The 16,745-nt window shown below is 34.7% G+C and overlaps 2 protein-coding genes across 2 annotated transcripts; both read left to right on the forward strand.

Moving 5' to 3' along the window:
• The first annotated feature begins 341 nt into the window (after positions 1–341).
• LOC131937842 (uncharacterized) lies at positions 342–4,829 on the forward strand. The gene is made up of 4 exons (XM_059295519.1): positions 342–572; positions 1,502–1,585; positions 2,418–2,592; positions 4,129–4,829. The coding sequence occupies exons 1-4, from the start codon at positions 342–344 to the stop codon at positions 4,827–4,829; spliced, it is 1,191 nt and encodes a 396-aa protein (XP_059151502.1).
• Positions 4,830–9,297: 4,468 nt separating this feature from the next.
• On the forward strand, positions 9,298–11,528 carry LOC131937844 (uncharacterized). Its single transcript, XM_059295520.1, has 3 exons — positions 9,298–9,495; positions 10,135–10,288; positions 11,029–11,528. Exons 1-3 carry the CDS (start codon positions 9,298–9,300, stop codon positions 11,526–11,528), a joined length of 852 nt encoding a protein of 283 aa, XP_059151503.1.
• Positions 11,529–16,745: the final 5,217 nt, after the last annotated feature.

The raw sequence follows: 16,745 nt of genomic DNA on the forward strand, positions 1-16,745 counted from the left end.
TTGGTCGATCAGCCCGCTGGATCCCCTGAAATTAATGTTCAGTCCACGAGTTCAACATCTACTTAGTACTTAAAGTATAGATTGTCTTAAACAATCACGTGACAACCTTTGCTAAACAACCCAACTTTATGTTTTAGAAAAAAAAATCTTTTGTCTAAGTAATGGGTAAAACTAAACAAGAAACTATTAATTCTTAAAATGTGCTTGTAATTTTACAATTATTTCTATCCATAATGAAATATAATCATTATCCTTCGTAAACATAACATAGTTTAAAAAAAACATCTATAAAAGAAATCAACAAAAAGATATGTAAAATAGTTCTAATTACATTCATAAAAATGAGCTCATCCCGTACCGAAGAGACCCAGGCACTAACAGCGATGACCACTGCAGGTAGCGAGGTCCATCTAGCCACACACGTGACCGTCACACCGAGGGAAGTTTCTGAGCTGGTCAGTGACGACATGCGGGTCATCTGTGATCTGGTCTTTATCGTCATCATCCAGGGTTTGCTGGCTCTGTTTGGTTCCGTCACCAACATCATCAATATCTTGGTGTTTGTGAAACAGGTCAGTGGCTGGCTTCAAAGACTGGGGGGGGGGGTCAGAATGACGGCTCTCTATAGAACTCCATGAATCAATTTAAGTTGTATTGTCTGACATCTTATTATGAGCATCAGTCTCAATCCATGTATTGGTAAAGGAAGATGTGACATCCTGTAACCTGGGTTGGTTGAGTGAAACATTAGTGAACTGCTAGTAGAGCAGCGCGGGTGGTGTTGCACGTACATCGTGTGTGTGTCGCATTGATCTTGATATTCCTTCAGCACACACCATTGCTAGATTTTTTTTATTAGGAAACATACTTTCAAAACTATACCCATGATTCACTTTATCTGAATCAAAGTCATTAGCGCGAACCACATGTGAATAGTAAATAAATAAATCATTAAAACAAACGTCTAAAATAGCAATTATTCGCGTGCTTTGATATTTCCCTCTGTCCACTTTCTAGGTTAGACACCAAAACAAACAAAAACGTCATTAACTGCTTCGGTTCCGTACCCATGCCACCTGAGTGTTTAGCTAACGGCTATCATGTTGGCTAGGAACTCTCATATCAATTGGTGAAAATTGTTTGTATTGTTCAGCTATCTCTCCATTATTAAAAATATAAAATCTTGTTTTAATTAAATTATATTCTAATTTAACCTATTTCAAAGTCACCTAATAGAATCGTCAGACATAGCGATTCTGCTAACACTGTTGACGTCAGACTTAGCGACTTGGTGCCCCTAAAACCCTGGGACCATGTCCACTTAATTTAACCTTGACGCCACTAGAACCACGGAGCCTTGTTCCCTTAATATTTCATGGGACCCCTAAAAATATTGGACCCTGTCTCATTAATTCCCCAAGAAGCCCCTAAAATATATAACTCTGTCCTCGTAATATCCCTTGGTGCCACTAAAATATACGCATTATTACCACATTAACAGCTAGTTGCAGGAAGCTACAAGGCATCATTAGTGACAAACAAACGTGTGGATTCTACAAAGCTGGTTATTACAACAGATTACAGGGTTGGTGATGATGAGTTTGTTTAGTCTAAGGCAACAAACTCGTAACATGAGTGGTAGTTAATAACAATTACTTTAGAGAAAAGAGCTTACTTTAAGTAACAATCAACAGGAAAAGACGATTTATATACGGCAAGCATATTGCTTAGCTATGCATTAGCCATTTGCTCTGAGAACTATTCTATTTATAATATACATATTTAATATTTCATTAGAAAAGACGCTAAAATTTGACGCCAAAAATGTTATTTATGTGATTGAATATGGTTAAAGAAAAAAGTTGAATTTTTGTAAACTTTATGGTCCCTATAAATCGGGCCCTGTGCTGCTGCCCATTCAGCCCCCCCCCCTTTTTAAAAAAAAAACGCCACTATTCCTCATTACAGTGTTTGTCTGCCAAGTCCAGACGATATTATTTCTTTCCCTGTAATAGAAACTAACACACTATTTACTTTCAGCGGACATGACACTAGCTGTAAAGTTGAACTTAAAATACATTTGTTTAATTAATAGATTTGTTTTGCAACTTCAACTAATATACTTGCAATTTTCAACTAATATAGTTTTGTGTTTAGTAGCTTCAAATGATAAAACAAACGGACAACACGAGTTGAGTTTCACAATTTTATTGTAAATAAGATATATATCATTTATTCCAATGTCCTAAGCCTGAAAACGAAAATGGCCATACAATGATTTATGATGCGTACATTAAAAAATATACATTATAAATTCAACACTTTGTTCTCACACTAAGGACTAGAGGAAACCTCCGCATCGATGCCAGATATTGTGTTGCTAATTATAAAATAAATGGCTTTAAAATCGTTTTTAGACTACAATAACATTTTTCCAGGGCCTGAAGGAGACAGTGACCATCAGTTTCCTGGCTTTATGTCTGGCTGATTTAGGTAACTTGCTGCCTCTTTTCTGGGCTAGCGTGTGTTCGAATCCCTTGTTTGATATCAAGGAAAAAGCAGACAATACGTTGTTTGTTCCTTTAACTTCAGGTAAGGTGAAGGTAGAAATACAGGTGTTGTTAACTTCTTGTTGGCTTATTTCAAAGTTTCCAAATAGTGTATGGTAGGCAGCTGCGTTTTTTATACATCCATAAAAGGTGTCACCCCTGTAAATGGTATCACACATAATGGTGTCACCCTACTAAATGGTGTCATCCCATCAACTGGTATCGCTCCTCTAATGGTGTGACTTCCCCACCTTCGTGAATCGCTACTGACGCTGGTTATTGTATTAGAAAAGTTGATGTGAGGTTCTAGTGGAGCAGTTAGTAAAACAAATGTGAAAAACCTTTATAGGAAAACGTTTTTAAATGCACTGAAATTAAAAAACCGCATCTGCTTTCTTTCATGAAAATGAGATCTTTGAATGAGATCTTTTACATTTTTAAGCGATTAAAGCTTTTATGAAAGAAAGCAGATTATTATTTTTTTTCTTATTTTCGGTGCATTTAAAAGCTTGTTGCTATAAAGTTTTTTTATATTAATTTTATTTTTAACTTTTTAGTGATTCATTTTCTCAATAAAAGCGGCCGTGCGTGACCATATTTTACAGACGACAGCAAGCTTTTAATCTTGCTACCTCTAACTTTCAAATCATTTAAATTTTTTATTTTACTGCCCTTATAGTTTTCACTAGATCGACCGGATCTAACTAATTAAAAAACTGAGTAACAAGATTTGCCACAAACCCACAGACAAATAAACAAACACACATACAGACTATCCGAATTATATAAAAGCTTGTGAAAATAAAATAGGAGTCAACTTGTCTACGTAGGACAACTCTTCGCAGTATGAGTCTGATTATAAATTGTGTCAAGTTTCGACTTTTCGGATTTTAAAATCTGTAGGTGATTGGAATCATTGCCACATTGGAGATTTATTGTATGATTGTGTGACACATGTTTGCAGTACAGTTAGAGGATTTATTGTAGGATTGTGTGACACATGTTTGCAGTACAGTTAGAGGATTTATTGTAGGATTGTGTGACACATGTTTGCAGTACAGTTAGAGGATTAATTGTAGGATTGTGTGACACATGTTTGCAGTACAGTTAGAGGATTTATTGTAGGATTGTGTGACACATGTTTGCAGTACAGTTAGAGGATTTATTGTAGGATTGTGTGACACATGTTTGCAGTAAAGTTAGAGGATTTATTGTAGGATTGTGTGACACATGTTTGCAGTAAAGTTAGAGGATTTATTGTAGGATTGTGTGACACATGTTTGCAGTAAAGTTAGAGGATTTTGTGTGACTGACTATGAACATAATTATTACAATAATGTAGCATAAAAATGATAATTGTCCACAATAACTAGATATTACAAGTGATAAGTAGAGCAAAGCATTGATAATTGAAATCACACTTTATAAAACATGACGACGTACTTAATGTTCAATAAGATCCTTACAAACTTTGGTCAAGTTTTGTGTCATATATCGCAGTACCAATAAAATCTCTTCAGGAGAAATGAAGAGTTAATTCTGAAATATAAATTTGCTAAAAATACACCTCTATTTTTAGGTGTGCCCCACATAACATTTCTCAGATGTTCCTCTTGGATCCGAGTCTACATCAACTTTGAAAGGTGTCTGTGTATCGTCTTTCCTCTGAGGGTCAAGGTAATGTTCACAAGAAGGAAAACTACTCTAGTTATCATATGCATTTACATAGTTATGGTGGCTTTCATGATTCAAGGCGCTGTTTGTTTCAAGTTTCTGCCGTACTTTGATACCACTAGAAACTCAACAGTCTACAAAGTTATCATAACACAGAGTAGCGAATGTAATCTAGATCTAAGCAACATGATGAACGTTACTGCTAGAGTTATTCTTTTTATCCTGGATATCATTTTTACAATTATCATGATACATCGGTTACTGCTTAAATCAAAATGGCGCAGCGAGAAGTCTACCGGGACAGCAAAAGATGGATCAGCTTTACGAGACTACAGACTAATTAAAATGTTGGTTCTGATTTCCTTTATTTACATAGCGACCTCCATCCCCGCGCTTGGCTACACGGTGCTGTTTAATGTCTTAGACTCCGTCATCAGCAACGTACGGATGTTTAGGAACTTCTACTCTGTCATCTGGGGAATAGTCGTGGCGTCTGAAGCTGTGGGTAGCTCCTTCAACTTCTTCGTCTTCTACTCCATGAGCGCTAGGTTTAAGAGGGCGTTTTGGGAGATTTTCTGTGTGAAGTTTGGAAGAGGTTATCTTTAGCTGTTTAAAAGAAACAACAAAATAAAAAATCTCTGAAATGTTAAATTAATACTATTTTAATTTGTTTTTTATCCGTCAAATTTGTGTGATACTTTATAAAGCAAAGACGTGAGTAGCCTACATTGCCTGATTTTGTTGCCGTGTTTGTGATAATTGTACACTGCAGTAAAATCACACACGCGGCAAACATAATGACAAACTATAACCTGTAGTGTGTCCCAAACATACAAACATACAAACATACAAACTAAAACCTAAAACTCGTGACGTCAGTCGTGTCTGAAGCCAGGTTGTTTCTGGACTTGAATTATGAACTTGTTCACGTGACCTTTCCATTTGCTTTAAAGAAAAAAAAAACGGTTGAAATTCGTAGCTTATCAAGAACAGCCAAATAGGCTTAATATAAAACTTCAGGTAAAGCAAATAATACAACCGTATGTCATGATAATCTCGGGTAATGTTCAAGCATCTCTTTATGCTGTTGCTAAATCCGAGTGTGAAATAATAAGAAAAGTGAAAGGGGAGATTGCTAACAGTTTATACCAGGTGTCTCTATGGAAAGGTATCCTAAAAAACCGTCATAGACAATTGAAAATCTAAAAAACATTTTTAGCTTGTCCAACAACGGGCTTATGCAGCTAGTTCCATCATTATCAATTATCGAATTAGAATGAAAACTTATATATTCATACATTGTCATTGTTTGACTAGGCAGTTGAAAATCGTTATATCATACATTGTCCTAATTAAGTTAAATAAAGCGGGAGCGATCTCCCCAAAACTTTCTCGAATATTCTTAAATAACACAAGCCGTCCCGGCCAGACCCTGCACTGGCCTCTGTAAAAACACCTATATGTAAAGGACCATGACATGTTTGTTTAGTAATCAGCATATACCAGGCATTACCCGGGTGTATGAAATATATTACTTTTCCAATTGACCCTAATTACAGCCAACCAAAACACACACACACAAAAGCAAACAAATACAAACGCATGCGACACCACTAACGCAAACACAAACCTAACCACAAATGCAAACCCCAACCCAAACACAAAGAAAAAAAACGCACACAAAATAACAAACGCAAACACAAATAGAAACACAAACGCAAAACATAAACGCAAATAATAATTTAAAATAATGCAAATTAACGCACACGTAAACACAAAGTGCTCACAGTCTAGCACGTGGCACCAAATCGCACCATGCTGAGGCACCGGCGGAACCGCCTGATTTAAATTAGTAAACGACTCTAGTACCCCAACGTATTCATAGCCTTTTGCACTTCCTTAAATGAACGTAGGCGCCATAGCGAACACGGGAAGGCCCGGGGCGTCAAATAGCATCCTATCGGGGCGCAGGAGGACGGCCGGATTCGATGATTCAGTTAAAGACTATAGTAAACTTTCTTATCCATTGTCTATCGCATTGTTTAAGATGAAATTATGCACCATAGCGCTCAAAGGATAGCACAGGGCACCTAATCGAATCCTGTCAGGGTGCCGGTGGATGCGCCCGATTGAAGTTGATGAACGACTATAATACGCCAAGCTTATCTGCAAACGGAAAGATAAAAGTAAACATAGAGGACATTAAGGAGCTGGCTTCTGAACTGATATTGATTAAAAACAACAATTAGTAAACAGTAAGCTCAGCGTATAAAATAAATAAAATGCAGTATTTAAAATATCTGTGTGTTACTTACAACATTTCACTTTATCAATCTACGCTAATTATACAATTTGTTTTTTCCAACACCAAAACAAAATAATAAAACGTAATTTTTCACCAGACGTAACGTTTTCTTTAAAAGGAAGTAATTGTGTTTTCCTAATTTATCAAGGGACGTAATGATTGCTAAGGGACTAAAAGTAAATAATTTTCGGACATAATTAAATTTTTTGTGAATGGTGATAATTTTTCTTTAATTTTGTTTACTGCATATGCCGTCAATTAACACTATAATTTTGGAAAATGAAATTTGTTTTAAAACAACTTCAATATTAATTTTTTTAAATTATTAATTTAGAAGAACGGCACTTTGGATATATCACACTATGGCGATCAAGTCTATTTTTTTTTTGGCTCTATTTCCCTGTAATCAAGGGTCCGGCCGCCCGTTGCCCGCCACATACAGAATTGAACTTTAAATTACTGGGGATGGCAACTCGGGATATAGACATGATTTGAAATCAATTTTTACATACTGAAACTTTTAAAAATAGAATAGAATCTCGTAGACAAAGGAATTGTGCACAACGTGAACAGCGAATAATGCGTGTATATTAGTGCGGAACATTAGTACTTTATAAATTCTTATGCTTTTTTTTTCCCACGTTTTCTTTAACTTGCTTTCTCTGTGTGTTTATTTGTTTGTCTTTCCAATCAAATCTTGCGATCGAAATTTCTGGCACTTCCCAGTTAGCTAGCGCGCTGAAATTTTCAGGGAAGCTTTCTTTTGGATGACCATTGAATATTCAATTGTTATTATTACTAAATTGATCAATGGAAACATTTTATTGAGCATTTTAGACCGCTATATAATCTATATATATAATTCTCCTCTGCTAGCCATTAGAAAAAAAACCAGCGACGCGTACCTCGCGCGCAGTGAAGCGAACGATCACATGTCGCCACAGGCTTAGGGGCAGAGAATTTAGCTTGAACCGAGTTTAAACTTACAGGAGGTAGGCCATTTTGGGGGAGACGATATGGTCGAGTGGTTGGGCACACGATTGCTATCCCACTCGACACGGGTTCAAATCTATGTGTTCTAGTCAGTAACGTATTCAAACAACGTGTTTTTTACGAGTTGTCTTTTTACGAGTTGTCTTTTTACGAGTTGCCTTTTTACGAGTTGTCTTCGTTTACCCAAAAAAAGTGAAAAGATAAAATCGATAGCAAGATTTTAATGCAAACAAACAGACAAAGACTAAAAAGTTGAAAATAATAATCATTAAAAAAGTTTTAAAAAACCCACGTTTTCTGATTGAACTAAAAAGTAGAAAATAAATGCTATAGGCCCTACATCACAATAATGCAAGCGATCACTCTACTATAAGCGAGCAAAAACGTGGGGCGCCGTGATTTTCTTACAGTTTCTAATACTGTTGACTCTCTACAAGCTCCCTAATAAAAGTCAATAGTATTATCTAATCAATAGTAATATAACTTTTACTTCGGCGCCCCACGTTTTTCATCGCTTATAGTAGAGTGATCGCTTGCATTATTGTGATGTAGGGCCTATAGCATTTATTTTCTACTTTTTAGTTCAATCAGAAAACGTGGGTTTTTTAAAACTTTTTTAATGATTATTATTTTTTGAGATAGCGGTAATATCGTAAACTACTACTTCTTGTGATTTGACCGCAACAGCTCTTTTGCTTATATGTGAAATTTCACCTATATATCAGAAATAGTGCCCAAGATATAGGCTTTTAAAAAACCGAAAGTAGAATAAATTTTAGTTCCGGTTAACCGGAAATCGATGGAAAGTGGATACAAAAAAATACAAATTTGATCAACCTAGTTGTAACGGTACTCAAGTTATTGTGTTCACATGCACACAGATACATAGAAACACAGACACACAGACACATATATACTGACACAGGAACATGCAGACAAGACTGCAAAATTAGGTTTTTCCGAGAATTCTAAAATGTCGAGATTTGTGAAAATCTCGATTTCGATTTTTTGCACGATTACAATACTCTCTCTATACAAGAAAGTAAAAGTGGACATACATCCACGCATTTAACTGGCTTGCAATCCGTTATTTTTTCACATATATTTTTATATGTTTATCTAACAGCTACTCTAAATGATGTATGATGATGTCATCTTATGTTTATGTTGCCTAAAAGCTTACATTATATTTGAGATACATTTGAGGATGCCGCAACATATTAGCTTAGAAAAAAAAACTGGAGCAATGCTTGACATTGAACTGTTACAACCTAGCAATTATGTTTTAAAATTACCATCATTAAGCTGCGATTAGAGTAGTGGCGTAGTAGTTATAGAGGGTGACGTGGCGCTTTGTATTGATCAGCTGGCTGCGTCCTTGGGATTAGGGGTACCTCCTACCAGTTACACCAAACTACTAAATACTACTTTAATTATTAACTTAGTTGTAAATAATCACTTGGCTAAACAAGATCATTCGTAATAATTTTTTATTTATTACAAAAAGTACATTTTAATTTTGAAAATTAAAATAAAACACACATTAATCATAATCATTTTAAATGAATTTACAATTATTTCTATCTACCATGAATTATGATAAATTTTTCTTAGAAGATGGAATGAAATTGCAATTATAACCTCGTGTATTATTTCAAAATTTCTTTTAAAAAACAAAATTAAAAACTATAAACTACATCTGGGTACATTTAAATACAATACGTATTTTAATAAAGTCAGCTTTTTTTAAACGAACTGACCAGCTCACATACTGAGATGACCACCATACGTAATGAGGTGACCACTTCGGGTCCGAGGGTCCTAATAGACCCGCGACAAAGAGCATATTCTGAGCTAGTTACTGACGAAACACGAGTCGTCTGCGAGATTGTGTTTGTTGTCATCATTCAAGGGTTTCTGGGTGTCTTTGGTTCCCTCACCAACATCATCAACATCATGGTGTTTATAAAACAGGTCAGTGGTTTAGGTCATCAACATCATGGTGACCATATAAAATTTCAATAAAGCTAGCAACATCATTGTGTTGATGACGAAAAAAGTCGTCCGAAAAGTTTGACTTTCGTGGTCGTGAATAAAACAAAAATGTGAGTTTAGTGTGGACGCCGAGACGCTTAATTGAACATAAAGCACTTACACGCTACACCTTACATGCTACAGAACACGAACCGTTTAACCTGAAAACAACAATTTGTAGGCCCGAGTTAAAACAGTAGTTTAAAAAAAGTTTAATATGTAGATCTAATAAATTTTTTGTTCGTATCTCTAAAATGGATGACCTCATAACTGTATGACCTCATAACTGGATGACCCCATAACTGAATGACCCCATAACTGGACGACCCCATATACAAACACAACAATCCTACATCAATTGTTACAAAATGACGTCAGCGTTGTCTTCACTGTACACACCAGCACCTTTACGTCTCTCTCCTTACTCGTGTGGCTAATTAGGTGACGTCATTTTGTCAAGACATTAATTATGTATTTGTTTTATCAGGTTAATTAGGTGACGTCATTTTTTCAAGACATTAATTATCTATTTGTTTTATCTGTCTAAATTGCAATTAATTTTCCAAAAACTATTTCTAGGGCCTGAAGGAGACAGTGACCATCAGTTTCCTGGCTTTATGTCTGGCTGATTTAGGTAACGTGCTGCCTCTTGTCTGGGCTAGTGTGTGTTCGAATCCCTTGTTTGATATCAAGGAAAAATCAGACAATACGTTGTTCGTGCATTTAACTTCAGGTAAGGTGAAGGTAGGAATACAGGTGTTGTATTTTGTATTTTTAACTTCAGGTAAAGGTAGAATTACGCGAGGTGAGGTGGATTTGTTATGATTATGACAAAACTTAGTGAATTTAATTGGACACAAGCATTGTATATAGCTATGTTTACACGTATATAGTTTTAAATTCTAACACTTAATATTGTGTTTTATTACCATCGGATTGTGTCTAGTCAAATGGATTGTAATGTTGTTTTTTTCTGGTGATGAAGTTATTTATAACACTTTATAAAGACGGAGGTAAAATAAACATGAAGTTAATTCAAAGATGACTTATAATTAAGTAGAGATATAGATATATGAAAATAACACGGAGCAACATATCATTATTGACCTAACACAGAATTGATGAAAACTTACAACTTTGAAGTTATATATCTGTAAATCATTTTCTAACAAGTTCAGGTCGAACTTTCTAAATGTTTCGATTCCAAAATTGTAGGTAACTTTATTACTTCAGTGCTTTCAGAATTAAAATCTAATCATACTTTATAAAAAGCAATCAAAATATTTTGATCTTCTACAGGAGTACCCCATAACATGTTCCTACGATGCTCACTGTGGATCCGAGTGTACATCAACTTTGAAAGATGCCTTTGTATTTTGTTTCCGCTTCATGTGAAATTCCTCTTTACAAAGACAAAAACTGTTTTCATTTTACTGAGCATTTGTTTGTTTAATTTGTATTTTATGATTCAAGGCGCTGTCTGTCACAAGTTTCTGCCGTACTTTGATACCACTAGAAACTCAACAGTCTACAACGTCATTATAACTCAGAGCGCCGAGTGCGATTTATTTGTAAGTGGCAGGATAAATGTCGCTGCTAAATTTATCCTTTTTATCCTGGACATAATGTTCACAATTTTCATGATACACCGCCTTCTGGTGAAATCAAAATGGCGCAGCGAGACGTCTGCTGGGACAGCAAAAGATGGATCAGCTTTACGAGACTACAGACTAATGAAAATGCTGGCTTTTATTTCCTTTATTTACATATCGACCTCGATCCCTGCCATTGGCTACACGATACTGTTTATTTTTCTGGACTCTGTCATAAATCTTTCGATGATCTCCAGAAACTTCTACTCCGTCATCCTGGGCGTCGTCGTGTCATCTGAAGCTGTCTGTAGTTCCTTCAACGTTTTCCTCTTCTACTCCATGAGCGCCAGGTTTAAGAAGGCATTCTGGGAGATTTTTTGAAAGAAGTTTCGAAGAGATAATCTCTAGATGTTTAAATAAAAACAATAAAATAAGCAATCTTCGCAACGATGAATGTTGTTTGAAATTTTTTATTATCTGCAACAGACGTAAGCCTGTCGCTTTAGGAAACAACACAATGTCTACAGTACGCATGACCAAACATTACCGAATGTAGGGAGGGGATTGGTTGCTCCTTAGGGGTCAAATCTGACACAATTCTGGTATTTATTGTGGGGGGGGGGGGGGGGATGGTAAGGTCAGCAGCATTTGACACCATTTACGGGGCGACGGAAAATCAAAACACCGAAACATCAAGTGTCAAACCAATGTTTTATCCACCTCAAAATTACACATACAGAGAATAGAGGAAGTAGTGTAATTGTGCTAATTAAAAGTTATTTTGACAGGAATACATAAGGGATATAAAAATTGTATTCGTGCAAAAATCAAAATCAAAATGTGAAAAAAATAACGTTTTATAACGTTCGGGATTCGGAATCTTTGTTTTGTTTTGCTATCTCTTCTCTGTGTGTGACGTGTATATGTGTGTGTGTGTGTGTAAACTCGATAACAAGAGTACCGTTTGAGTTAATTTGACTAAATTTCATATATAAGTAATACTAGACCACCCGTTATCCTTTGGATAACTTTGAGTGCAAGGGCCATTCACAAATGACGATACGCTTGATTGACTCCCTCTACCCACTGTCACACAGACTCCACATCACACTTCAGCCAACATATTTTGTCTTGTAAAATATCGATTTTGACTGCACATGGTGCTTACCACCCTATCCTTTCATATGCTGGGGTCACAAAAACAGGTAAACTTTACTTCACCTACCCGTGTTTCGGTAAGCCAGAAAGGCCCGAAAGGCAACTTTATCATTCCCATCTTGAAAGAATCACACATCAGCTTACACATGTTTACCTTTTAAAATCGTCGATTTCTCCCTAAAATATTTTCTGAGCTCGAACCTCATATTAATAAAAAATGAATAAATTATTAAAGCTAACGTCAATATAATAACAAACGATTCTGACCAATTGCTTGCATTGAGATTTCCTAATGTGCACTTACTATAGGGGGGGGGGGGGGGGGGAGAGGGTACTATTATTGCATAACTTTTGTCCCCATGACACTTGACATGTCAGCGCGCTATCTTCTCGGCCACAAACTCAAACAACATGTAGTGAAAATATTTCATATTATTTCAAACTCTCCGTAAAAAATCTGGAGGTAGGCCACTTAACCATAAAATAAAATGACGCCAAATATTTATTTTAGCTACATTAAATCCGAGCTTAATCTATCCCATTGCTAAGAAACAAAGATTTATATGAAATATTTAATTCCTGAAATAGTTTAGTAAAAACATTCATTGTGTTTTTACAAACTTTTATTTAATTTGCTTTCTCTGTCTTTCGACAGTCTGTCTGTCTAGATCGAAACGCTCGATAAAAAGAAAAGCGTGGGTCTCTTCCAATAGATAATAGAGTGGCCCACGCTTTTTATAGTTATTTAAATAATAGTGTATTATCATTTTTTTTAAAATATTTATTTTCTACTTTTTCGAGCATTGTTACATAAAAGATGGTTATTAAAACGTTTTTTTTTTCACTTTTTTCAATATTTTTTTAATGTTTTTAACTAATTAATTTTTATTTGACCTACATTAAGGGATCTGTTGACAATTTGTAACATACTAGAAATAGTAAAAAGATATATCATCTAGCTATCTATCTACATACTACTAAAACTCAAGTTTGTTTACATGTTTGAATATTTTTTTTCTTTGTTTGTCTGATTGGCTACTGGATAGAATCTGCACTATGTGTAGAGCTGTAAAATAGTACGTAGGTAGAGAAAATTTTTTGTTTTCAGACAGACTGTTAAACACAAATTTATTTAAAGACATTAATTAATTAATTGATTTATTCATTGGTAGCTTAACCACATTAATTATAAAAGTTTAAAAGAATGGCTTTACTTTGACTGAATAGTGACGTCACATAATTTGTTTACTTTTTAGAACAATAAATGGCGGCTTCTATCCAAGATTTCGTTGCTGATTCAGATCTTTAACGCGTTCTTAAGCTAATTTTCTGTCGGCTCTAACTTTAACAATACGTCCGTTTGCAATTTTTTTTATTGCGTTTCAACACTATTATCAATGTTTTAACAGTTCTTTTTATTTTATTATACAATACCTTTCTCTAGATCTACAGATCAGCTGTCGAAGGAAGAAAAAGTTATGAATCTAGATCTAGATCTAAATCTAGGTCACTAGACTTAACTTAAATTCTAGATCTAGACTTAATGTAAATTCTACATCTAGAATCTATTTCAGGCCTTAATTATTTTATATAAATCTTTGTTTAGCTTCAATGATCATCTAATTCGAGAATGCATGGGATTTGGGCCTATATATCTAGGTTCTAGATCTAGATATAGTAGGGTTACTCGCTAACTTGGAGGCGTGGTCGGTTGCTAACAACAATATCGCCTCCGGACCGGACGTATGACTTCCGACCATTTTTAGGCCATGTTTACCACGAGCAAAATGGCGGGTTTTCACGTTATATACACATGCAATAGGTGGCCAGGGCTAGATATGCCAGAAAAGCATTTTAAAATTTGTTTTGGAGAATGGAGGCTACATTTTAAAGTCGGTGTCATTAAAATTAATAGACCTTTTAAAAGGTCGCCTGTGACGTCAGTATATGAAGGAATAGTGTGGTCAGACCCATGCTCAGCCGAAATCGGTGTTTTTAAAAGATAAAAAACGTCTTTTTGAAATGGGGGTCTGGTTATTTTGTGATGATAAGTGACAGACGTGATGTTTTTTTATGGATGACCCCCCAAAACCCGCAGTTATCCAATTGATGACGGGTAAGTCTAGTATACTACTAAAACTCAAGTTTGTTTAAATGTTTGAATATTTATTTGTTTTTTTGTTTGTTTGTTTGTCTGTTTAGCTACATGAGAGAATCTGTACTATGAGTAAAGCTGTAAAGTAGTATGTAGATAGAGAAAAAATTTCTTTTTCAGACAGGCAGTTAATCACAAATTAATTTAAAGACGTTAATTAATATACTGATTTATTCATTGGTAGATTAACCACATTAATTATAAAAGTTCAGAACATTGACTTTACTTAGAGTGAATAGTGACGTCACATGATTTATTTACTTTTTAAAACAACAATGGCGGTTTCATCGAAGATTTTGGTGCCGAGTTAAAACTATAGTGCATTATATAGCTAATTTTCTGACGACTGTAGCCTTAACCATGCGTCCGTTTGCTATTTTTATTAGGTTTCAACACTATAATCAGCTTTTTAACAGTTCTTTTTATTTTAGTAGGTCTTCACAATACTTTCCTCTAGATCTACAGATCAGCTGTCGAATGAAGAAAAAGTTATGAATCTATCTAGATCTGGTCACTAGACTTAACTTAAATTCTACATCTAGAATCTATTTCAGGCCTTAATTATTTTATATAAATCTTTGTTTAGCTTCAATGATCATCTAATTCCAGAATGTATAGGATTTATCTATCTAGGTTCTAGATCTAGAGTCTAGATCTAGATCTAGAGTTACGGCAAAAACTAGAATCTAGACTCAACCTAAATTCTACATCTAGAATCTAGAACTAGAATCTATATACTAAACTATTTCAGGCCTTAATAATTTTATTAAAAATCTTTTTTTTTTGTTTAGCTATAGAATTGGCTAATTTGGGGTATAAGCCCTAATTAAACTTAAAATAATAATATAGGACCTATTCGCGTAACTGGTTTCTTACTTTGCAGTACATTATAGGACTAATTCTACATTGGTTATCCAGTACCCATATAGCTAAGATGGTAGTGTAATGGCTACCATGCGGGTGGTACCGGTACGAGACATATCACGACAAAGTTAATTTTGTTTTTAATTATTTTTTAAAACGTGAATGATCAAGTTGCCTATCGGGACCTCGCGGGACACAGGGCAGGTCAAGTTGAGTTCACCTTTTTATAATGTCCTAATTTCTCACCCAATTATACCCCTATTGTTTACATTGTTTGTGCAATTCTTTTCTATTCTTTAAAAAAAAATTCTAAAGGAAAAAATTAATAAAAAAAACCATTTCAATAGCCCGATTGTGGTCTTTCATAGTGTTATATAAGAATATACGAGAAAGTTTAGGATCACATCTACACAAATTTCACATTCTACCCCACACAGATATCATATGTAACACTGTACTCAGACTAGCTGTAAGGTGCTAACACTGTACTTACACTAGATAAAAAGTGCTAACACTGTATTCAGATCTAGACTAGCTTTGGCTTCAGTACTGTCGTAGTATCGTCATAGTCGTTTTAGCTATAGGAAACTCTGCATTGTTGTTATCTCGGTAAAGATCAGGATATTTATAGCATTATATCCCTTCTAAACATTGTCAAATTTGTCACTTTAAATTCCATGTAGCTATCATGAAATGCCAAGCGTCATGATCACACTATGGATCTGGGTTTTTATACAGTTGTGATCTTTATAGGGATCAGACCAACGTTTGAACTCCATGTGAGTGTCTTATATTAGAACAAGCGAACATTTGTATCACCGCTAAATAGTTGTAGAAAAAGTCTAGAAGATTTTCTCATTATTGATAAAACTGTTACTATAAACTGTTAAGGTCTACGTTTACCGTCAAAATTACAGTCATTAACTTCTATTTAAACTCAATGGTTTAGGAATATAATAAAAAAATCAGGGTTTGTTTTAAATTAAACCCTGCGCGAACAATTTAGTTTGAATGATATCAGGGTAACAAAATTACATACACGGTAAAATTATTCAATTGAAGACAACTATTTCAAAAAATGGTAGATAATTACATTTTGTTTAAAACAGCCGTAACCATACACTTAACAAAATGCCAAGATAAACACAAATAATTAAAACATAATGGGGAATCGAAATGATTGTCGACAACTATTTTCTACATAGAAAAGTCAATAAAAGATTTTTTAAAAAAAGGATGTACGCTACAGAGACGAAAATCAAACTTGAATATTTTTAGTTTTCTAGACTTGACACTTTTCTAATCTTGTTACTATGCTAAGATACATTTTTATGATGGAAAAACTTGTTAAAATAGGCAGTTCGTTGTCCTAATGGGAATAATTCAATACGAATAATAATACATTAATAAAAATTGATTCA

This window comes from Physella acuta, unplaced genomic scaffold (assembly GCF_028476545.2).
Source record: "Physella acuta isolate Inbredline_101_S28 unplaced genomic scaffold, ASM2847654v3 ptg000223l, whole genome shotgun sequence".
Lineage (NCBI taxonomy): Eukaryota > Metazoa > Mollusca > Gastropoda > Physidae > Physella > Physella acuta.